The 26,157-nt window shown below is 37.8% G+C and overlaps 1 protein-coding gene across 2 annotated transcripts in view; it reads left to right on the top strand.

Annotated features, from left to right (window-relative positions):
• The window catches only part of Gpr158 (G protein-coupled receptor 158), a 373,966-nt gene that overhangs the window by 177,238 nt on the left and 170,571 nt on the right, over nt 1-26,157 (top strand). For both annotated transcript variants that reach the window (XR_013051445.1, XM_042278012.2), the window contains exon 4: nt 19,035-19,258. Coding sequence is in view for 1 of the 2 variants with exons in the window: in XM_042278012.2 (XP_042133946.1) it covers nt 19,035-19,258 (224 nt within the window). In the remaining variant the exon portion in view is untranslated. The remainder of the gene's footprint in view (nt 1-19,034; nt 19,259-26,157) is intronic.

Raw genomic sequence — 26,157 nt, 5'->3', positions numbered from 1 at the left:
TTCTAGAAGTTCCTTTGAGGCCATAGAAAGCATACAACCATGCTGATAATGTTTTTAGGAAGTTGATACTTTTCTTGTGTGTGTGTGTGTGTGTGTGTGTGTGTGTGTGTGTGTGTGTGTGTGTGTGTGTACCCAGCCACCACAATGCCAGAACTACTGTGGCATTCTTCACAGCTCTGGTCTAGACATAACTTATGATTCAGCACTGAAGGGGAAGGGGGTATGTTTAGCTTGTGTCGTGTGAAGGTATTTGGTATTTTGTGTCTGGTTTACCCACATTTGTTCTCAGCTCCCACTGTGTGACTGAAATAAAGCATCTAAATATTGTGGGACTAGAAAATGACTGCGCCACTTGCTTATAACACCGCCAGGAGAAACTGGCTAACCTTTAACAACTTAGCTTTATTTAATTTGCACACTCCTACTTTTCTCCTTATTTCAAAAGCTGGGTTTTTGCTTTTTTTAATTATAGACTGGACCCACTCTCTAAGAACAAGCTGATTTTATTTTTTTATGTCTACCTCCCATGTTGTGTACACTGTTTCAGAGAGAGGAGGCCAAACTCTTTGGAAGGATGATCTATAGCTGAGTATAGCTTTGACCTCAGCATATACTTAACTGTGATTGACTTTGCTTAGTGACAGAGCAGGAAGCCAGTTATTGTTATAATTTGAAGTCCATAAAGTCCATTTAGACCAAATATATCTTTCCTGATGGCCTTGTCAGGTTGCATGAAAATCGAACATTTAATCACTTACTTTCCTAAAGAAAAAGTCTAGCACTCTGGCCAGGAAAATGAATATTATCATCCAAGGTCTACGCAGGCTTTCATTATACTCCTTACTAAGTATTAGACTATACCACATGACCGCACATTGTAATATGTTAATTTTAGTCATTATTTAATCATAGTAATTCAGAAAATTATAGAAGTTACTTTCATACTTTTAAAATTGTATTATCTAAAATCAGCACACAAACAATGGATTTCTTTATAGCCCTTTCATACATAAACATTCTGTACTCATTACCCTCTTTTACCCTCTCTCTTCCCCACTGATCCCTCGCTCCCTCTTTGCTTTAATGTTATGTGCAGTATATATGTATGTAAAATCTAGATTCTGCATAAGACAAAATATGACGTTTGTCTTTTCCTCTATTAACCACCCCCCACTTCTCCCTCTTCTCATTAGTTCCCCTTCATCCCCTCAAATAATAGATTTTCTACTTTCATGTCATATAGATGTATATATGTATGTATGTCCCACATTCTGCATATGAAAATATTTGTCTTTCTGAATGTGGCTTGTTTTTTTCTATTTTCTCCTGAAGTGATATTCATTTGGTAAGAATGACCTTGTGTAATCTTTAGGCCAAATGTGAAGAAGGTATTGAACATGTAAAGTCTTTAGACAAGTCCATGGCATATAATAAGCAGTCCATAGACATAGTCAGATGAATTATATATGTATTACACACACACACACACACACACACACACACACACACCACACAACACAACACAACACACACACACACACACACACTAATACTACTGTTGATGCATATGGTGAGATAATCCTTAAGGCCCATTGGCACCATATTTTAAATTTTGTGTTATGCTGGGATAACTAGTGACTTAGGATAGAACTTTGGAGAATGAGTTTTATCACAAGGAGGATGTGGCCATCCAGTCTGTAGCAATGGTGGCCACGAGGGGAGAGCACTAAGAAGGAACTCGCAGGAGTACAGAGGCATCAGAGGGAGACTGGCCAGTTGCCTGACGGAGAGAACAAGCCCCAGAAAGCAGAAAGACTGCACTGCAAAGATAACATTTCCAGGCTTTAGCCTAGAAAAGGATTCCACAGTCCCATATGCAGTCTATTTGCTCTTTGGAGAGGAGAGCTATCCTGTGGTCCTGATCTTTTGGAGAAAATGCAAATGTAACTGTTAAAAAACCTTTCAAAATGTGAAACAACATAGGAACCTTTATTTAGACCTAAGTGCACAGTAGACAGGGGCTTGTAAAGACCAACCAGGGTATGTCTAAATGATGTGATTTGAAATTAAGCTGACAGCCCTGAGACCTGGGTCCAGGCATCTCTTTAGAAATCAGTAGTCATGTGAGCTAATAGGAGCTGACATCCTGAGATAGCATGGTTTCAGAAAAACTAAGTCCTGATGTACAGCTGTCTCCTCAAATCCAGGCTGTTCACTTCCAGGTTGATGAAATGCAAACTCATGATGTTCTCACACCCTAAACCCCCAAATTCATCCATGTTAGTATGGATTCCATCTCCATACTAATCTATTCTGTGTTCTGTGTGGATTGCTACCAACTTCTCGGTTATATTTCTTGCCTTTCAGATTGACTTCAAAGACAGCCTAGGTTGCCAATGACCCATAACTAAGATGGCAATCTGTCCTTTACCTCCCTCCAGGGCTACTGATATGAAAAGCACGTGGTACAGGAGACAGACAAGAAAGGAACTAGAGCTTTTAAAATGAGTTGTTCAGGAAGAAAAAAAGTTCTTTGCAAAAGACAAAATGCAGGAATGCTGAGTGCTAAGGCAGAGGGCAGCTCCGAGCTGAGCGAGGACAGGCTGATGAGGGACAGTGGCCACACTTAGCTATGGATATAAGGATAAGCTTTAGAATGTAGTACCGGATTATGCTGATGGAGTACAGTAGTGCTAATAGGGTCTTTGCTATGACTATATGGTCAATGTCTTCACTAACCCAGGTAAGTGTCTAGATTTCCAGTACCAGGCACGATTTCCCTCCGGTTTAGTGGCCTCATGTCCAAGGAGACAGTTCTTGGTTGTCACCAACATGTAAGTGGAATTTATTGAACTTTGATGCACATCTTGCCGTGCTGTTAATTTTTGTGCAGCTGGGTAGAACTGTTTAATTGCCCTTTTCCCTTGGTGCCTTACAAAGTATTTTCTGGGACCGTGGAAACTAGACCACAGGAAACAGGCTTCAGGTCAGATCCAGCTCTACCAGTGGGGCCAGTTTTACTTGAGATGGCTGCTTACTTTGTGGCTCTGTGGCTGTGCTGTCGTGTTTAGGTACATTTTCATCCATGCAGGGCTGCTGGCGTCACTAACCTGAGATGTAAGCTTCTACCTGTAGTGTCAGATAACAATTAAGCACATAGCCTTTGGAATAGGTCCTACGTTTGAATCCCACCTCAATGATTTATGTGAACTGTGACCTTGGCCAAATTATTTAAGTTTAGTTATATTATATTATATGTAAAATGGGATATCACTTGCTTTATGGAATTTTTATAAGGAAAAAAATGAGGTGATAAATAACAACATTCTAACCATAGTGGTTAGCACCCAGAATTCTTGAAAACATGTCTGTCAATGTTATTGGAAGCTTGCATTCTCTCTCTTTCTTCTCCTCTTCCATCCATATTTGTCCCCTTGAGTGGGTATCGGTAACACTCCCAGCATGGGAGCAGATTTCCTAGTCTCGGAGGTTTTCAGGTTGCCCTGTCCTATGACTCCATGTTTTGAGGTGTAACGTTCCAATCTACAAGCATCTTCCTACTTGCCCATGGCCTGAAATTATATGTTGCTTTGTCATTCTCCCAACTCATCTATTTTGTTGCTTATGTTATTTTACTTTAGTAAACTGTTATGTAGAGATTCACATACATTAATAGTTGTTTCTCAAGTAAATATAACTACCAGTATTTTACACAGCAGCTCCTTGTGTTAGACAGAATATCTGTAAGTTTGTTTATAAATGTTAGTGACTTTTCTCCTTGAATCTTATAATTATTTTTTATTTTTGTTTTCTATTTTCCTGTTTGTTTTCTCTTTTTGTGTAAAGATGAATTACTTATCTAACAAAAACCACAAGGCTCTAAAAAGGAGATATAGCCTTCAGAATTTTAAAAATAAAACTTTGATAATTCAAATTTAGCAAATGTTGCTGAGAAACAAGGGATTTAATATTTAAAAAAAATTTCTTTACTTTTATACATATAAGTGTTTTGCTTGCACGTGTGTATATGTACCAGTACCCAAAGAGGTCAGAATTCCTGGAACTGCAGCCATGGATGATTGAGAACTACTTTGACGGTGCTGGAAACTGAACTCAGGTCCCCTGCAAAAGTGACAAGTTCTCTTAACTGCTGAGCTTTCTCTCTAGCTGTGGTGTTTGATCATGTATGATTTTCAAAGTAAAGAGTATCCTACATTCCAGAAGCTTGTAAGCCACAAGCTCCCAAAGCAAGAGTCTTCAGGTCCTGGCACCAGGTGATGCTTTGTGTATGGCATACCCTCCAAGAGTCAAAACTCCGAACCTAGTCATGAGGCAGCAGCAAGCAGCCATACATTGAGGGACTGTCTATAAAAGGTCAAATATTTGGGGATCCAAAGGGAGGTAGGGGTTAAAGAGGTCAAAGAAGTGTTCCAGACCAGAGACTGAAAAAGTGGCAGTGGGATCCATCACACCCTGGATTTCATCTTAGATAGAGAAAAGTAGCTACAATAAGTACTGTTGTGACATATGGTAAGATTTTGATATGGGCTACACCAAGATAATTATGGAGGATCTGTATTAATTCTCTTAATTTTGAAATTGTACCCTGCTTTATACAAGGAGGGGCCTCTCATTAGTCTACACAAACTGAAATGTTTGTGTGTGAAGACACAGTGTCCAGCTGACACCCAAAGTGTCATACAAATAACACTTGAGACTTCTGTTAAAAGAATATGTGAATATTAGCATGTAAATAACTCATGACTCCAGGTAAAAAATATGAAATTGTGGTTGATATCTGTGGGTCAGAGAACAGAACTGCCACTATATTAAACATAGAGTTTAGGCAGTGGTAGCACACGCCTTCAATCCTAGTGTTCTGGAGGTAGAGATCCATCCAGATCTCTGTGAGTTCAAGGCTACACTGGAAACAGAGCCAGGCATGGTGGCACACATCTTTAATCCCAGGACTTGAGATGTCTTACTAGGGAAAGACACATGCCTTTAATCCCAGGAAGTGATGGCAGGGAGCAGAAAGGTATATAAGGTGTGAGGACCAGGAACTAAAGCTTTTTTTAAGCTTTGAGGCTTTTAGCAGCAGTTCAGCTGAGATCCATTCAGATGAGGACTCAGAGACTTCCAGTTTGAGGAAACAGGACCGGATGAGGAGTTGTCGAGGAGAGGTTAGCTATGGCTTGTTCTGCTTCTCCAATCTTTCAGAATTCATCCCACCACCTGGCTCCCGAGCTTTTATTATTATTATTATTACCATTTAAGATTTGTGCTACATGAAATTACTTTGTACTCTCTTGTAACTTTTCTGTAAAAGTTAAATTATAACACAATAAAAAAAATAACAAAATCTGAGATTCAGAACATTACCAGTCCAGAGGATGGAAAATTTTCAAGGATTTTTAACAGTGGTAGATTTCCTAATTCTCTGTGATTTGGAACAAAATTTTACTTGACAAAGTCAACTTATTGTGTATAAAAAGACATAATGTGTGTGTGCATGTTTGTGTGTGTGTGTGTGTGATATGTGTATGTGTGATTTATGTGTATGTGATATGTGAGTGTTGGGGGGTATGGTGTATATAATGTATGTATGGTGTAGTGTATTTGTAGTATGTGGTTTATGTGTGATGTGTATTTATATATGTATGTGTGCACACACATGTGCTTGTGCATGGAAATGTGGAAGACAGAAGATGATGAGGATGTCTCTCCTACGGTGCTGTCCACCTTATGTTTTGGGACAGGGCCTCTTACTGAGCCAGAAACATTGAACAATAAGTCCCTGGAATTGCCAGGTCTCACCCTACCCCTCAAGTTCCCAGCAATGGGGTTACAGGCATATACCACTATGCCTGACTTCTGTGTGGGTACTAAAGATATGAACTTAGGGCTTTATGTTTGCCCAGTGAGCTCATTACCAGACCCAAGAAGACATAGTATTAAAACATTTTTATCACAAAAATGTGGCATACTTATTGAGGAAACCTTGGAATATATATAAAATTAAAATTTAAAAAGGACCTTCTGAAGTTTATAGTTTAATAAATTCTTCCCATTTTACAATTTCTAAACTGTGTCTATTTCTATGGTTTTCCTGGTATTGTAAGCATTAACACAGTAGAAGAAAATAAAATAGACTTGGTTTGCCTTAAATCAGCAAAAGCAGACTTTTTGGTCTGAGAGATAGGTGCTTTCAATTCCTGGCTCAGTACCTGAGGGTCCAGGAGAATGTATTGTGAAGTTTGAGAATGGCTTTCATAGTCAAGACTGAGAGGGTATTGTAGCTAGAGTTTTCCTGCCTTGCCCACAGTCAGGACAAATCTTTGTCACCCGCCAGTCCCACAGCTGCTCAGATCCAGTCAAGTAAACACAGAGACTTACATTGCTTACAAACTGTATGGCCATGGCAGGCTTCTTGCTAACTGTTCTTATAGCTTAAATTAATCCATTTCCATAAATCTATACCTTGCCACGTGGCTTGTGGCTTACCGGCATCTTCACATGTGGCTTGCCATGGTGGCAGCTGGCAGTGTCTCTGACTTAGCCTTCCACTTCCCAGAATTCTTCTCCTCCTTGTTCCTCCTGCCTGACTACTGGCCAATCAGTGTTTTATTTACTAACCAATCAGAGCAACACATTTGCCATACAGAACATCCCACAGAAGGGTATGGTTTTCCAGGCCCAGAAACTGCTTTTCAGGATAAACTGTTTTAAAAGTGCAGGGTAAGATGAAGCAGCTATTTCTGTACTCTGGGCTGCAGAGTAATAGCTTGGTCCAATTGTCTGCTTTGCAACCTCTGGGCTCCAGGTTGTGTGATAGAGCTGGCTGCTTTCTAGAGCTCCATGGTGGGTGCAGTTTTCTTAAAGCCTGTTTTATGGCCATGGGTTTGGGATTCCCTTTAGGTATCACATCCAATGTCAATGTCACTTTGAATAGGATGTTAATAACCATATTGAAGAAATGTGTTATGCTTTGCTTATTAGTCTAGAGTTTACATGTTTTTAGTCTATATCAGTAAGATATATATTTATGTATGTATGGAATTTATAGATGTATGTATAAATTTCAAGCAGTTTAATGTTCTTCTGTTGTCAAGGTAACAAAATTAAAATTAGCAAATAGGTTACACACTGTTCACACACTGACAATTTGCTTTGACAGACTTGTTTAGAGGTGAATATTTAATATTCTTCAAATATCCTATAAATGTAGTGATAACTTTCTTTCACAATCCAATCCTTTATTTTTCCCAAGGCTCAGTCTTTGTCATTTTTCTTTAGAACATATCCATTTCATCTGAAAGTTCCAAGTCTCATATTCAAGGGCGCCTAAGCATCAGCACAGCACATTGACATTCTGTCTGCAGAGGAGCTGAGATTTACAAATCAAACATCAGTGGCATGGTTTGCACATATTTGCCTACAAAGTGCCAAAGTCATCTGTAATCACATATTCTTAATGCGTTTTTATAGTTTGTGTCTAGCATCTAGAAAAATATCATCTGTATGAATTCTTAGATGGTTTGAGAGCATGAAGAATGGAACATTGGGTGATTAGCTAATTCACTCTTTTCAGAGAGCACTTTCATCATTAGTAAGCATTTCCTGAGTGTCCAGTGTATGTAAACATTGCCTTCAGTGCTGAGTGTAGTAGCATGCACAAATTCTGGCATCTGTTCTCACAGAATGAAGAACACTAAATAGCCGTGAACTTAAGTACCACCCAACAGTTCATCAGTGAGCCCACTATTATTTGTTGGTAGCCATATGACTTAAATAAACTGTTTACTCCCTTGTCCTAGATAGAGAACATAGCACAAATTGATGAGTTTTGAGGGACTATGTGATTTGACTAACTGTCTTTTATGTCCTGCAGAAAGCAATGAGTATTTAAAGCATTATCTTAGATACTTTAAAAAGATTTAGTTTTCTTTATTTTTTCAATTTATGTTCCTTAGATAATCCTGTGATTTTTATGTGCATATGCAAATACCTTTTTAATGAATTCATATTGATTATGTAGATTTGTGGGTTTCTCTATGACATTTCTATACACATGTCCATTATTTGTCTCTGTCTCTAGCTCATCCCTTTGATCAACCCTCTTCATCCCAGTTTCTTTCTTCTACTTCATTTCATCATCTCCATGTATGAAGAAGAACATGTAACAGGTGTCTTGCTGAGTCCAGCTTATGACGTCCTTCATTCCCACCCATTTTTTGAGAATGATGTATTTCATCTTTATGGATGAATAATACTCAACTATGTGTATAGGCCACATTTTCTTTACCCATTCTGCTGATAGAGACCCAGCCTGATCGCCTAGGTTTTAATAGCACCACAATAAATGCGAATGTGTTGGTATTTCCATTGTATTTTTACTTCATTGCCTCTGGAAATATACCAGGAATTAACCTAAAGGTTTTTGATAAACAAATAATGTTAAGAAAATTGTGATAGAGGATCTTGCATGACATCACTTTATTTGCCTTCTTTGACCTTGTTTTGAGTTTGTTTTTTTTTTGAGCACTAAAGAATAAAGCATGGTTGTTTATTTTCTAATAAATTTTCTTTTACCTATGAATGCTGGAATAGTGATCTGATCAATGCAAATTATTATTGTTCAGATTATTATTATAGAGTGATTTAGATTTTTACTGCTAGTCTTGTATCTAGTTGTTGTCATTTCTATATTTATAAATTTTTCATTGTTTTAGTCTTATCTGAGGAAGAAAATGGAACATATGTGGTACTTTGATCAGCCCAGGAAGTAGACTCTCTCACCTTCTAGGAATTGAGGTATAATCTGCTAAACAAAGAATGAATAGAAGACAATCTTTCCCACCCTCAGTATTACCAAGTTGCCTGAAGTTCTTTGTTTGGGGTTGCGATCCGTGAAATTTCCCCTTTCCATGTTAGCATGTCCAATGGTTGTCTTTATTTGTGACCTTTTTTTTTTTTGGCTTTTTGAGACAGGGTATTTTTGGTTCCTGTATAGTTTTGTTCCTGTCCTGGATCTCACTCTGTAGACCAGGCTGGCCTTGAACTCACAGAGATCGACCTGACTCTGCCTTCCGAGCGCTGGGATTAAAGGCGTGTGCCACCACTGCCCAGCTAGTTGTCTTTATTTAGGCAGTAATGTTGATGTGACTTTGTGGATGCAGCTTCAATAATGTTTCTAGGAGACTCAGTCTCACAGCACACTTCCTGTTCTCCCAGTATCTACAGTCTTTCTGCCCCATCTCCTGTGATTCATGGGCCTCCAATGCAGGAGCTGTCTTACAGATGCATCAGTTGGATCTGGGCACCCCATAGTCATGTGTTCTCTGCAGCTTGATCAGTTGTGGTTTTCTGCAATGGGTCTCAGTGCAGATGGGTCTCAAATAGATGCTTCTTTGATGAGGAGTGAGACCTACACTCATTTGTGGATATAATAATCAATATTTAAAATGTAGTTGGGATTTTTGCTGGTTTAGTAAAGGTATAGTCATAGGTTCTCCAAGATTCATGACTTCACTAGCCCCAAGTGTGTAGCAATGTTTCTAGTACCAAGAATGATCTCCCTCTTGTCAGGGTAGACTTTGAGTCTAATTAGAGAGCTGTTGATTACCACCAGGGTATGCATATGGCACTACTGCATCCTTAGAGCTATTATGACATAGCTGGTCATCATTGTGGTTCGTAGTCATCACAGCTGGGCAGGAGTACTGGCTGCTTCCCTTCTTGGTAGCTTGAATGACACTTTCTGGTACTATGAAAGCCAGTCCTCAGAGAAGAGGCTTCCAGCTCAGATCCTTGGGGTACATTCCTTAATCACATGGAAATTGGTCTTAAACAGTGCAAATACACAGTCTTCTGTATCCTCCTATAATTACTGTGTCCTCTCCCTATGTATCTATGGTGTTCTGTTGCAGAAAATCACAACACCTACATGAAACTATCATTGTAGGTCTCATACTGTCTTAATGTTGATTCTTCCTTCAAGTAGACCAATAAACCATACTGCATCATATTGCTGCCTTAATTGCTCCTGAATTCTGCCTTAAAACTGTCTCTATACCATATGAATAAATTTAAGAATAGCAACCATATAATTATTTCAGTTGACACTGCAAAGGTATTTAAAAATTTCAGCATGCCTTCATGACAAAAAGCTTTTGAAACAGATAGATACACCTCAAAATAATAAAGGCTCTATACAACAAGTCTACAGTCAATACTGTATTAAATTAAGACAAACTAAGAGAATTTCAGCTAAAATGAAAAACTAGACAAGGATGCCTAATCTCTCCTCTCTTATTCAATATGGTTCTTTAAGTCTTAGCTATATCAACTAGACAACAGAAAGACATAAATGGGATAAAAATATGAAAGGAAGAAATCAAACTATCTTTATTTACAGACAATAATTCTTTACTTGAAAGATGCTACTTGAGTCTACTAGAGAACTCTTGGATGTAATAAGCACAGTAAAATAGAAAGGTTCAAGATAAATGTAAAAACAGTAGCCATAATTTATATCAGCATTGTACTCTTAAGAGAAAGAGATTTGGAAAAATACCCCATGCAAAATAGCTACAAAAATTAAGCATTTAGGAATATATCTAATTGATGAAGTGAAAGACTCCCATAGTGGAAAGTTCAAGATATTGACAAAGGAAATCACAGACAATATTAGATAATGGAAAGACCTTCCATGCTCCTGGACTGGTAGAATGAATATTATGAAAATGGCTACACTACCAAGATTAACTTACAGACTTAATGACATCCAGACCTAATAAAATAAAATTATGATGTCATATTTTACAGGTTTAGGAAAAGCCATACAAGAATTCATATGGTACCACAAAATACTGTGGATGGTCAAAGCAATCCTAAAGAGAACAATGCTGGTGGTACCACAATACCTGATCTTAAATTATATTACAAGGCAATAGGGATAAAGAAGCCCGGTACTGGTATGAAACTAGATAGATAGACTGATGAAGTAGAATAGGGACCCAGAAATAAAGCAGCAAAAGCTATGCCTACCTGCTGGAGGCCTTGCTCCAGATGGCTTTGTGAACCTGGGGTGGGTGTGCGGAACTAGTGCCGTGAAGAAATTGTAACCACCTCTTGTCATTCAAACAAGTGGCCCAGATAGCTTAAGTCATCTTTATTTATACAATTTCAATGGTTTGCATGAACAATTTTACAACCAGCTTCTACTTCCTAAGTTTCTAAAAATGGTTACAATAATTACCATCTTGTTCCTTGGCTCTTTCCCTTTCCATCTCCCAACTCTCCCACCAGTAGCCATTACCTTTTCTATCTATATCTCTATCGTCAGAAGCATAAGCAGTTTTGCGAGCTACAAAGGAAAATTCCTGACTAGACACACCTACAGGTGGAACAGTGTGCCCAGTTGGCAGCACATACTGTTACAGACTCATGCAAAGTGAGAGACAGATTTCTCTCTTGTAGTTACTATTTACATTTGGTAGGGTCTGGGTTCTCACAATCAATTCACCAGCCAAAGCTGGATCAAGCCATTCTACTTTTTGTACTACTCTATCTCCTCTGGGGGCACACCAGGTTTTCCTGTTTATCCTATAGGCAGTATAACTTGGAATACTCTTAATAGTTGGCACTGATCATCCCTTGTCATTAATTCCATCTCCTTTAACTTCTTAGGGTATTGGCACAGTTATTAGAAATGAGGGAACTGTGGTTTTCTATGATTCTGTTTCATTCTCTATCCCTTAAATGTACTTATTAAATCCTGACATCATCTATTTAATAGCATTTCTTTAAAACTCTTGTGGTTAAAAATCATTCATCCCAGAAGAGTTCTGCAAATATGTAATAGTAAACTTCATGACCTACTGTGACTTGTTCAGGCCAGCAGTATGGCTAGCATAGTGAAAGCAAGGAAAGCACACAGCACACATGCTCCCAGGGTCATGCCCAGAATCACGCAGCAAACTGTCCACAGGTCCTTGCCAAGTGGGTCAGGGCCTCCAGGGTCTTGCCACAAATAGAGCCATTTGTGCTATTCTCAGGCCTTGTTTCCCAAAGAAGTCACATGGCTCCTGCCACCCATCTAAGTTTTGCCAAAAGGGACAAAAATATCCATTGGAAAAAGACAGCCTGCTCAACAAATGGTGCCAGCAAACCTGGATCTCTACTTGTAGGAGAATGAAACTAGATTCTTATCTTTTGCTTGTATAAAAATCAATTCCAAATAGATCAAAGATTCCACTTAACAACCTGTAACACTGAAACTTTGAGAAGCAAATGTAAGGTGTACTCTTTGAGATATTGGGGCAGGCAAGAACTTTTTTAATAGAGCACCAATAGCACAAGAACTAACCACCAGTGCAAGAGATGGGCCTACATGAAAATAAAACAGTTCTCTACAGCAAAGGAAACACTCAGCAGAGCACACAGACAACCTGGGGAATGGGAGAAAAACTTTACCAGCTACACTTTAGCTAAGGGGCTAATATCCAGAATTAACAAAGAATTGTACAAATTAAATACCAAAGTAATAAATACTGTCAATCAACAAATGGGCAAATGAACTGAATTGATAGTTTCAAATAAGAAACACAAATAGCCAGTAACTATTTTTAAAAGTGTTCAATGTTCTTAGCCATCAGGAAAATGTGAATTAAAATTTTGAGATACCACCTCACCTTGGTCAGAATGACTATCATCAAGAAATCTGATAATAAATGTTGGAAAGGATATGGAAAGAAAGAAACCTCTATTTACTGTTGGTGGTGGTGCAAATTAATATAGTCATTATGGAAATCAGTTTGCACATTTCTCAAAAACTAAAAATAGAGCTACCATATGATCTAGCTATTTCCCTATTGGGCATGTATCTAGAGAACTTCATACTCTACAATAGAGATATCTGCACTACCATATTTATTGATGCTGTATTTACTATAGAAAGGAATTAGAATCAACCTGCTTGTTCATTGATAGATTATATATATATATATATATATATATATATATATATATATATATATATATATATATGTGTGTGTGTGTGTGTGTACACACACACACACACACACACACACACACACACACACACAATTTTCATTAGCCTTTTTATTCTGAAGCACCACAGCTTCAGAATGACTGTTCTAACTACATAAAAGTGCTAGGCTTTGAGTAGTGTTAATTTCAGTGTGTACTTTTTTATTTCTACATTTTGAGTAATAAAGTTTATGTATGTAAAAAAACCTTGTCCTCAAATTTCAACACACACAAGCTTGGCTGAGACATAAAAGGCTCTATAAGACTGGCTTATATATTTACTTTTTTTCTTTACTTCAAAATGTCTTAACTTTTAGTAAATATATCTGCAAAACAAAATTTGAAAATCTTTAGTTCACATTGAGCTCCTTCTCTGTTAGAAGAGATGTAAACTGTTTCCAGGGTTGATTTCTTCAACTTTGTTCTTGGTTGTGCTCTACCCTGACTTTGTAGTTCTTCTTTGTTGTAAATCTTTTTTCTCCTTTTGTTGAAAATGGATTTTTTTCTCACATAATATATCCGAATTTTCATTTCTCTTCCCTCTACTCCTCCCATTTCCTTCTCATCATAATATAATATAATATAATATAATATAATATAATATAATATAATATAATATAATATAATATAATAATATAAAATATAATACATTTGGTATAGTATAGTATGATATGATATGATATGATATGATATATGATATGATAGAACAAAACCTAACACATCTAATAGGACAAAACAAACAGAAGGAGAAGAGACCAAGGGAAGGCACAAGAAACAGATATAGATGCAGAGACCCACTTGCTCACACACTTAGGAATACCATAAAAACACTGAACCATAATACATGCCAAAAGACCAATAGGATATAAAGGGGTAAATTATAATATATATAATATATATATGTAATAAATTTTAAAAATATAAAATTGAAAAAAGGTCTGACTTGTCATTATGAGACAAGGAACTTCCAAAGATGCTGTTGTGTTTGTTTTCTGTTGGCCATCTACTCTGGGCATGCAGCCCATCCTTAAGAATACTTTGTTTCTCTCCAGCATAAGCTGTCTTCAGTGTTTTTGATCTTAGCCGTTCTGACAGGCATAAGGTGGTATCTCCACGTCGTTTTGATTCGCATTTCCCTGATGATTAGGGATGTTGAGCAATTCTTTAAATGTCTTTCAGCCATTTGAGTTTTCTCTGTTGAGAATTCTCTGTTTAGCTCTATAGCCCATTTCTTAATTGGACTATTGGGCATTTTGATGTCTAATTTCTTCACTTGATCTTAGCCAAAAGGCCAGGAAGCAATGATGTCTAATTTCTTAAGTTCTTTATATATTCTGGATATCAGTTCTCTATCAGATGTGGGGTTGATGAAGATCTTTTGCCATTCTGCAGGCTGTTGCTTTGTCTTGTTGACCATGTCTTTTGCTCTACAAAAGCTTCTCAGTTTCAAGAGGTCCCATTTATTAATTGTTTCTCTCAGTGTCTGTGCTACTGGTGTTATATTTAGGAAATGATCTCTGGTGCCAATAAATTCAAGACTACTTCCTACTTTCTCTTCTATCAGATTCAGAGTAACTGGATTTATGTTGAGGTCTTTGATACACTTGGGCTTAAGTTTTGTGCACAGTGACAGATATGGATCTATTTGCAGCCTTCTACATGTTGACATCTAGTTATGCCAGCACCATTTGTTGAAGATGCTTGAAGGTGGAGCAAGGGGAACACTCCCACACTGTTGGTGGGAATGCAAATTTGTACAGCTACTTTGGAAATAAATATGGTGCTTTCTTAGAAAATTGGGAATCAATCTCCCCCAAGACCCAGCTATACCACTCTTTGGCATATACCCAAAGAATGCTCAATCATAGCACAAGGGCACATGTTCAGCTGTGTTCATAGCAGCATTGTTTGTAATAGCCAGAACCTGGAAACAACCTAGATGCCCTTCAACTGAAGAATGGATAAATAAAATGTAGTACATATACACAATGGAGTGTACTACTCAGCAGAGAAAAACAATGACATCATGAGGTTTGCAGGCAAGTGGATGGATCTAGAAAAAAAATCATCCTGAGTGAGGTAACCCAGACTCAGAGGGACAAACATGGTATGTACTCACTCATAGGTGGACACTGGATATAAAGCAAAGGATGACTAGACTGCTACTCACAGCTCCAGGGAGGCTACCTAAAGAGGACCCTAAGAAAAACACAAGGTTTGCCCAACGACAGAGAAATGGATGAGATCTACATAAGCAAACTGGATGTAGGGGGAGGGTAATGAAAGTCAAGGGTTGGGGGAAAGAGAGCTTAGGGGAGCAGGAGATCCCAGCTGGATCAAGAACAGAGAGGGAGAACAAGGAAAGAGAGACCATGATAAATGAAGACCCCATGGGAATAGGAAGAAGCAAAGTGCTAGAGAGGTCCCCAGAAATCCACAAAGATACCTCCACAATAGACTACTGACAATGGTCAAGAGAAAGCCCGAGCTGACCTACTCTGGTGATCAGATGGCTGAACACCCTAACTGTTGTGATAGAACTCTCATCCAGTGACTGATGGAAGCAGATGCAAAAATTCACGGCCAAACCCCAGATGGAGCTCCAGGAGTCCAATCGCAAGAGAGAGGAGGGATTATATGAGCAAGAGATATTGAGACCACGATTGGAAAAAGCACAGGGACAAATAGCCAAACTAGTGGAATCACATGAACTATGAACCAATAGCTGAGGAGTCCCCATGGAACTGGATCAGGCCCTCTGGACAAGTGAGACAGTCAATTAGCTTGAACTATTTAGGAGGCCCTCAGGAAGTAGGACCAGGACCTGTCCTTGGTGCATGAGCTGGCTTTTTGGAACCTAGGGCCTATGCTGGGACATTTTGCTCAGCCTAGGTGAAGGAAGGAGGGGACTGGACCTGCCTCAACTGAATCTACCAGGCTGAGCTGAATCTCCAGGGGAATCCTTGCCTTGGGGGAGGTGTGAATGGGGGGTGGATTGGGGGGAGGGCAGGGGTGGGTGGGAGGAGGGAGGACAGGGGAATCTGTGGCTGATATGTAAAATTATATTAATTATAAAATTAATTAAAAAAATACTTTTTTCACCAGTGAGACTCCCTTGGAGAAAACCCAATTTTTGTTTGCAAAAGACTTCAATAGTAGATAGCTTCTTGGATAGTGCTGGGCTCATGTGTCCACTGCTCCCAGCTCTAGGACTCCATCTGGTGCAGACCTGTGCAGGCCCTCATCTTTGTGAGTTCCTATGTGATCCGGTTCACTTACAGGGCCTTGTTTCCTTGGTGTCTTCCCCTCTGGCTCTTACATTCTTTCTGCATTCTTACACTCTTACATTCTTTCTCATTTTTTTTTTTTAAATGGAGATTTCCCAGTTTCGAGATGATTATTCCAAGGTCTCTCATTCCCTTCATATTGTCTGGCTGTGCGTCTTTGTATTTGTTTCCATCTGCTGCAGGAGAGGAAGTTTCTCTGATGATGGCTGAGCTGAGCAAGGCACTGAACGGCTTCCCTGGCCAGCATCTGCAAGGCTTTGGTCTCCTGGAGGGAGACCTAAACTTCCTAAACTTCCATAGCCTCCTTTGCTGACTCTAATTATTAAAAAATTTTGATAATGTCAAAGAGAACACAACACAGAATCCAAGTCCATTTCATATCATTTTCATTTTTCTATTGACCATTAGCTTTTCTTACTTGCTTTGTTCCGCAGACTTCTACTGAAATAATATTCCCTCTTATTATGTATTTAGTCTGTAAGCCTTGGTAGCCTATTTTCAATCTAGTTTGAAAGGTCTCATGTTGAAGGTTACTCACGTTTAAAATCTTTACTTTTGATAGTCTTTCCTAGGTCATCATACTTCAACAAATACTTTTCTAGTTTTCTGTCGTGACACTCTAAATGCTTCACTTGCCAAGGGCTTTCCTCTCTCTTCAAATATCTCAGTCCACTCCCAGAGCCTCCTACAGCTTTTTCTCTAACACTGTTATGGTTTAATTGTCGACTTGACACAGTCTAGAATCATCCAGGAAGAGATTCTCAATGAGGGATTGTCTAGATCAGGTTAGTCAGTGGGCATGTTTGTATGAGATTATCTTGATTGCCTTGACTGATGTATGAGGCCCAAGCCTGAAAGTAGGTGGGACCATCCCCTGATTTGGGACTCTTGACTACAGAGGAATAGAGAAAACTAGCTGAGCAGTAAACATGGGTGTGTTCATTTTTCACTGTGGATGTGATGTGACTAGCTGCTTCAAGTTCTCACCACCTTGACTTCCCCACAATAATGGAATGTAACCTGGAACTGTGAGCTAAAATAAAGCCTTTCTCCTCTAAGTCACTTTTGTTAAGTTATTTTATCACTGTTACAGGAAGAAAAGTAGGACAAACACGAATAGGCTCTTACACTTCAGTACTGCACTATTTCTCAGTTATTGTGTATCCTGAACAATGAGTTGAACCTCAAATTTAGTCATCTAAAATAGAACTCACCATTCCTACCCAGGCCTGTATACCTTCCTTCTAATTTCCATGTTATAGCATTTCTCATGTATGGAGAAGACTAAATTAAGAACTGGTCACTGTGTTTTACATAAATCATTTAACTTAATCCCTAAAGGCATTCATATTTCATCAATAAGAAACTAAGACCAGAACTGGCCAACCGAAATGTCTAATGATTTTGCCTAAGAATAGGAAACCAGTCTACTTAAATTGGATGCTAAATCCATGTTTTTACACTATGTTGACAGAGTAGTAACTATTATTATTAATATTTATTTATTATTTTTGTGTGTATGTTTGTGCATGAATGTACCATAGTGAACACACGATGCTCAGAAGACAACTTCTCCTCTTCCCCTATGGGACTGAACTCATGGCACCAGGCTCGCTTGGCAGGCACTTTACCCACTGAACCCTATCAAAGCTCCCAGAGTGATTACTATTAAATAGCAACAGAATCATCAAAGTATATTCATTTATGTTTTTGTTGCTGCATTTACTGAGGACAGAAAATGAACAAGTCAACTTTGGAAAGACTGTGAACCTTTTACAAGAGCTGAGATACCTCAAACATTTCCATTGAATTTGGTTACTAAAAGCTAACAACAAATACCCTTTTCCTAACTCCTAATTTAACCAAGGTCATGCTACCTAATAAACTTGGTATTTACTTTCGTCCCTAATGTTGAGTTCATGATAAGGATACTTGTTTTTAGTGTCTATTGCTACAGTCAACAATCGATACTCTTGGAGTACTGTGCCTTAGTGATAACTTAAGCTTGATAAGTGAGGCAGACAATTCTAAAATTAATCAGATGATCAATAGGAGCAGTAACCAAACAGCACAGAGATGTCTAATGGTGTGTAGAGTGGGGACTAAAGGGTAGGTTGTATGGATTGATTCTAAAGGATGCAGCATTGTTAGGCGATTGAACACTGAACAACTGTTATTTCAGTACCATTTTATGTAATTTAGACTGAATGAACTTGGTAGATGAAATCCCTGCTGAATTAAGGAGTGATGATTGTCTCATTTTAGACTCTGCCTCATCTAGGTCAAGAAGTTCCAGAAACGATGAGTACATTGACTTGGTACATTAAACACATCCACTTTCCAACCCTTCTTCTTGTTTCTTTAACAAGTGTGTCTGGAGTATGACTGTGCTTTAGGGAGTGACAACAGCCTTGAGTGGAAGCTGGTGATGTCAAAGACTTAGCAGACTGTTCCCTGACTCTGAGGCATTTTGTCTCCATTTTTGTTATTTTTCTCAATTACTTTGAATGACAAGTTTAAAATCAAAGGAATCAAGAATTTTGAATCCGAAAACAAAGTAGCTCTATTTCTTGGCAGAGGATTTGATGAAAGGTTTATAATCAGGAGAAAAGGGAATGAAGAGGGTCTATCTCTCTTCTAGTTCACTTACCTTGAAAGTACAAATGACACTGTGGTTTTATTTGGAACTTTCAGGAAGGGGCCCAGACCACCATTTTTCAGGAAGCACAAAGGATGGGTCAGAAGAAGCCTACGTCTGCCTGCCCTGCAGAGAAGGCTGCCCCTTCTGTGCTGACGACCGCCCGTGCTTTGTCCAGGAGGATAAGTACCTGCGACTGGCTATCATCTCCTTCCAAGCCCTGTGTTTGCTACTGGACTTCGTCAGCATGCTGGTGGTCTACCACTTCCGCAAAGCAAAGGTAAACCCAGGTATCCCAGTCCTGGCCTTTCTTTATACTAAGAGTAATTGCTTCTCTCTCTAGGGAGACTGAATTTCCAAATCCCTGTTAGTGTTCTAGTAAGCAGACATTTTGTTTTGCTATAATATGATTGGGTGAGAGCCATATCCATTAGCTTCCCAAGGAAAGCAGAGTTAATGATATTTTGTATTAGTATTTCCTTATAGAGAAGGTGCTTTCTGTTTATCTGGGGGCTCTAATGCTCCACTGCCCTGAAGGACTGTCCTTAGTGTCATCTCTTTGGTCACTGGAGGACCTTCAGCTCCTCTGCCCAGTGCAAGGTTTATTCTTCATCTCTAGAAGGCCCTGTTGTGGTTTTGTTTTGCTTTATTTCTTTTAGTAATATTTAAAGGTGTAAAGAATTCACATTTTTTTTAGCACATTATGCTCTGGAAAATAACTATTCATGACCTTACATGTGGTCTTGTATTACTGTCCAGAGATGATAGAAATGCTAAAACACCCAGGGCAGAGTTTTCTGGGGAGCTTTCTCCAGTGGTCAGAAATGAGTCACGTGAATCAAGTGTTGTGTTAGAATGTCTGATTCTGTTGCTTTACAGTGAGTTCTTTGTGGCACTAGAAAAGACAATAAGTTTCCACCATTCTTGAATTCAAATGTTCTCTTCATCATGACAACATTGTTCAGATTGTTGTAGATTATAGAAATTTTTGAAAAATATGTGTCCCCACTAGAAATTTAAAAAGAAAAGAAGCCTTTTTGGATAATATCTGCTATGAAGCCACTAGATAATATTTTTAAGACACAATTAAGATTCTAATAAATTGTATCCACTATGCTAATGTTATAGATGTTATTAGTTACTTTTAATAGCAGGCAACACAGTTAAAATCAAGCTTTGAGTCATCAGGAAAATGCAAACATGCAATTTGCTTCCATTTCACTAGCACTCATCTTTCTCTTGAAGAAAAACTATGTTGATTTTATGTATAATAAAATAGTAGACTAATATGTTGCCAGATAAGATTTTTTAAAAAGCAAGTAAGTAGCAGAGCCAGAATTGAAAAGTCTATTTAATAAATTGCTCTGAAATCTCTCCGATGTAATAAATTCATCAGTGATATGACAGTGGATACCATGGTTCTTTATGAATTTTAATTGATTTTAATCATTGATGATTGCTATGTTAAATAAGTCAGTGATAAATATGGGTAGAATGCATCATTGGGTACTGAGAAGCTTCCTATAGATAGTTCTGACCAAACCAATGTCTTAATATATTAATGTTATTTCACACAGTTATTAACCTTTCATATCTCCCCAGACCTTCAGAGGAAATGGGCAGCAACTGACCAGAACCTTTTTTTTTAACAAGGCTGCCATGAGAATACATGTCTTTACATATAATTTTGATGTAATTTCTTAGATATTTAGTTTGAAGATGATTACCTTTTGAAATCAGTTTTCCTAGAATGAGACATAATGAAAATGGACCTAAGTAGGTCAGACCAAGGAACACCGATCTGGCATGTTAAAGAAAGGAAATATTTGCTGGTGTGTCCTCTAGTGATTTCATTTGCTAAACTGGGTTAACTATAACAGTAATAATACATTTCCAGTATAGAGACTCCATATGTCTAGCATGTGGACTTTGGAATTTCTATTTAAACTTTTTTATGTGTCTTGACAACATTTCTTTACATAGTAAAGAAACCCTAGGGGACAACACTAACACTTTATCTAGATATTTCTCATTGTATTTTCTACTCCTAATGATTAAAAGGACAAAATGTACTCATTTTTGCCAATTTCATCTATTTTGACAAAAGAGAAAAAGTCCAGTTGTAATATAGTTGTAGCATGACAATTGTCAGGCACATCATTTAGAATTAAATCCCATCTCAGACTCCCTTGGACTAGTTTTCTCCTATTTGAAGTGGGGCTGCTACATCAAACCCAAAACACTGATCCAAAGTGTAACGTAGACCTAAATGGAAAAGCCGTAACTAAGAGGCTTTTCTTAGATGGAAACATAGGTGCAGATCTTCAAGGCTTTGGGTTACTCATTTTTTAAAGATATAGCATAAAACCCACAAATAATAGAACAAAATGATAAATTGTACTTTATGAAAATTGCCACTTTAGACCATGAAAATACACTATTGAGAAAGTCAAAAGACAGCCCATAGAAGAGTAGAAAACATTTACAAGACATATGTGTGTGTGTGCATGTGCGTGTGCATGTGTGCGTGTGTGTGTGTGTGTGTGTGTGTGTGTGTGTGTGTAGACATTTCTTCAAAAAAAGTATGATAATCCAACAAACACATGAGAAGATGCTCAATAATATTAGTTATTCGGAAAATGCAAATCAAGCCTATAATACCCACTAATGTAGCTAAAATATTTTTAAAATTCTATTAACAAGTAATGAGAATTAGAGAAATTGAAAATTTTCCCATTTATTTCTACTGCAGATGCAGAACAGTGTGCCCAGACTGAGAAACATCTTGATAATCCCAACAAAATTTAAAATATTGTACAATATGACTCAAGTATTGTATTCCTAATACATGTCTACATAGAAATGCAAATAAATGTTCATGAAAGTGTCATCCACAACAGCTAAATGGTGAAAGCATCCCAGCTGCCCACCAATTAATACAAATGAATAATTAAGATGTGATATTTCCATATACTAGAATACCATTTGTCAATGGAAAAGGATTATGTACCAATACATGGTATAAACTTGAAGATGCTAAGTAGGAAAACAATTGTAAAATACAATATGTTGTATAATTCCATTCATCAGAAATGCTCTGAATAAGCAAGTTCATTGATCCCAGAAGGAGATTAGTGGTTACCAGGGACTACCAGAAGAGAAGAATGGGGAGTAAACACTAATGAGATGAGGGTATACAGGGTGTACAGTGTGATACAAGATTCCAGAATTTTAAAGGCATTTATATACCACCCATCTCCAGAACCAGCTATGAGAGGTTCATCAATTCAAGTAGAATTAGCCTTAACTAGGCACTGGTCTTTTGTCACCTGTGGGTCCACATATGACATTTAAATAATTGAAAAAGAGTTGGAAGGTGCAGTCCTGGCTTTGAAGCTCACACCTGTGCTCCATGCTCATTCACATGCTAGTTGACTCCAAAACCATTACTATACATCTACTTCTACACGGCCTTTGTCTGAAAAGAGATATTAAATGTACAATTAAACTAAACTAAGAGTTACTTACCCTATTTATAGCAGTGTCTGTTCTAGGAAAGTTTAATTTTCCTTCAAAATGAGAGCTATGGAGATCTCTCCTGGCTATCAATTGTGAAGCCATTGAAGATATTTAGAAACCAGACTCATGCTGTGTACAGTCTTACTATTAGAGAAACAATTGAAAAATTCATAATATATGAATAAATATATTTGTTCTTTTCCTAGTTTTCATTTGGAAAGAGAAACTTTTTTTTTCAGAACTGGAATCATGTCTTATACAAGAATACCCAGACTTGGAGGGTTTGTTAGTTACCCAAGTTAGTACAGCTGGGTTGGGAAATTTATATCTTTGTACTTCCTTTTGTTCCAGCCAATGGTATAAGCACTTTCAGGAGATGAATAGAATATAGCCAAATAAAAATTAGAATAAAAATATTAGTGAAAGTGAATGGTGAGGTTAAGATAGGAATTGATTTTTTGAGGTCAGGGTTATGGCTTCAACCGGTTGTTGGAAAGTCAGAGACAACAGGGAATTTTCTAGCAGCAGCACTATAGAATGAAAACAATACAGCCTGCCCCCAAATACAAACCAACCAAAAGAAACTCTAATGTCCTGTCGCTGAGCCTTGAATGAAATGTCTTCTGTGGATCATCACATAAAGAGGCTATAAAATGTAAAGATCGGCTACATCCTTCCATAATCTCTTCTACCCCTTTCTGCTCCTTTGTCTTGATTATGTTGAGGTGTGGGGTCTTGACACAGCTCAGACAAATAGACTCTAAGAGTGCTCCATGGTGCTCTAACACATTGCTTTTCGATTCTTGGTTTGTGTTAAACGTGTTCTCACTGTGATAAAACACCTGAGAGAACATTTTAAAGGAGAACATTTAAGGCTTGGGTTCATAGTTTCAGATGATGCAGTCTATCATAATGGGGAAAAGACCATGGTGGTGGTGTATGTTCACATGGTGGTAGACCCGAAAAAAGAGAGTTATACCAGAACTAATGTCAGCATGACCTTCACTTGCCTGCCCCAATGACTTTCTTCTATCACCTCCTTCTCCTAAAGGACTCACAGCCTTAGAGTAGTCCTTCAGTCTAAGCACTGGGTGATCTAAATGTAAGCCTATTGGGTGACACTTCATTTTCAAACCCTAACAGTAATGAATGGTGAGGGGGGTCTACCGAGAGACATATACCTTAAGAGAAACATGCTGTTTTATCTGTAGGATCTACAATGAGAGAGGGATGGGAATGTCTGGTTACAGAGGCACCTCAGTTTGTTCCCTGCTACCTCTGTTGTCAGCCTGAGAATCTTAGACTTCCATAGTTTACACCAAAATTCATGATATAACCTGTCTTAATCGCCAGTAGTCTGTATTTGCATTATTTCCTTTAGAGTCACTAGCCATGAAACATATTGGAACTTAAGCCTCTTTTATTTAAAGTGGACCACTTTTGTGAATTAACAGAAATAACCACACTGACAGGTAAAAATATAGGAAAATGTTAGCTATATCAAACCCAGCACAGGCCAAATCACTGTAATGGTAATAGTTCTGCTCTCAACTGAAGCAATAAGTATTCACAGTAAAAGACCTAAGAGGGTTCAGAGACTTGACTGGTCAGGTAATTCAGTCTGGTTCTAAGTACATTCATTTGAACAAGGTTAACCTAAACCAAATTCAAAAGAACACATTTCTCTAGAAAATAACTAACAATCAGGGATCAACAACTATTCTAACACCTTATTCTTTTAAATGAAGTAACTAGATTCTAGTCTGCTCCTAGGCTTACAGGCTAGGATCCTAAAGAATTAATGAACTCCCACTTTCCAGAAACATGTGGGAAACAATGCACACATCTGTGTCTATATTTTGCCCAAAGATTCAATAAGCCAGTAAAATATGAATGATTTTCAAACCTGTGAATTTCTCTAAAGCAATGGCAATATTACAAAAAGATCTTAATTTTAAATACTGTTGAATTATTTCTTCTTCATTTTTACCAAACATTGTGACAAGTAACATATTTTCCTATTAGGTATTCCACACAGAGAGTATGGTTGGTTACAGCTTAGCAATGTCAAATGTGGGGTAGATTTACTTCTAAGTAGAGATCTCAGAGGAAGAAGATACATTGAAGAGAAGCGTGGCTTAAATTTACTCTACCCATTTCTGCATGATCTGGTTTTAGTACAACAGAGAAAGAAAGAAGAAAGTTGAAAAAGTAAGTGGACTGTGGTTGATTTTTTCCCCCATTCCTATAGAAGTTCTTTCTTAACTTAGAAATTAATTGACATAGGAATGAATAATGATGCCACTTTTTGGTTTGGAAATTGAAGTGTTTTAATATAACATGTTAACTGACTTTTGATGTTCTATCACCTGTGTTTGTAAAATATGGAGAGACAGAGGTATCACTTTTTGCTGCTGTGAAATGACTGAAGCTTTATCATTCTAACCACCCTCAGCAATTTGGTATCATGAAATATCTTCATATTATGACTGTCACCACCATCCACCACTATACTCAGAAATCATGGCTTCCATTCCTACTCACAGTTGTGTATCCTGATGTGTATTATCAACAAAAGTTATTTTATGAGCTCTGGGGGGAGCTTAGTCTCACAATCCAAATGCAGAGGTTCCTGTGGAAGCATTTGTAACTAACCTTTCCTTAAAGCTGTGTTTACTACTGATCAGGGTCTCTAAGTATGCACAACATACAAACAATTAAAAGAGAAGTTAGAAAAATCATTTGAAACATACAAAACAATAAAGGATTAATAACTTTAATCTAAAAACATCCCCCAAATAAATCAAACCAAAACACCTTTTAGACTCAAGAAAAAGAAGAAAAGAAAAACACTCACCAGAAAGTGTAAAGAATATATAAAAATAAAACACGAAAATATCTTATTTTCTTGAGTAGTTACAAAATTCACTGAAAGAACTGCATTTTTATGAACACAATTCTCTGAGTTGGTGATGGTGATAGTTATGAGATAGGATTTCCATCATTGGTGATAGCTGTATACATTGTAGGATTTTTGGCTGAAATTTAGTAGAGCTTAAAAATTCATAGTATTTTTAGTAAACTACTAGAAATCTCCACTAAAAATCATATATTTGCACAAATATTTCCAAATATGTTCACATTCACACATGTATATGCACATACACACACATCAATGTTTTTGATCCATAGCCTCTGATCCTGTCAAAAGGACTAACTGTGGGTGACATAGTTCTACAGCAGCATTGAATTACCACCTCGCCACACTGGCGGCCACTGTCAGCCTTCCACTTCCTAGACACCATGCTTCAGCACAGCCTGGTGTTTAGCCTTATCCCTTTCTCTTATTTCTGTCACAATCACTCACTGCTGCCTTCCCTTTCCTTATGTCCACCCTTATTTATCCTCTGAATGTCTACTGAGGGCTTAGATTACCTGTATTCGGAATACAGTCATGCACAGGGCAAATGAGATCTTACACTTAAGGAGTTTGTGTGGGGCTGGCAATAAGTGTAATGCAGAAAGCCAAATCAGGATGTGATAAAAATGAAATAATTTGATAGTGAATGACTTGGAGCCATGGAATTCTTACAGCCAGTTAAAGTGAGGTATTGCCCTCAATTTGTTTAAATAAATCCAAGCGTGCGCAGTTAAGAAGCT

Source organism: Peromyscus maniculatus, chromosome 5 (assembly GCF_049852395.1).
Source record: "Peromyscus maniculatus bairdii isolate BWxNUB_F1_BW_parent chromosome 5, HU_Pman_BW_mat_3.1, whole genome shotgun sequence".
Taxonomy (NCBI): domain Eukaryota; kingdom Metazoa; phylum Chordata; class Mammalia; order Rodentia; family Cricetidae; genus Peromyscus; species Peromyscus maniculatus.
The sequence above is the reverse complement of the archived record's forward strand: the minus strand, read 5'-3'. Positions and strand labels throughout refer to the sequence as shown.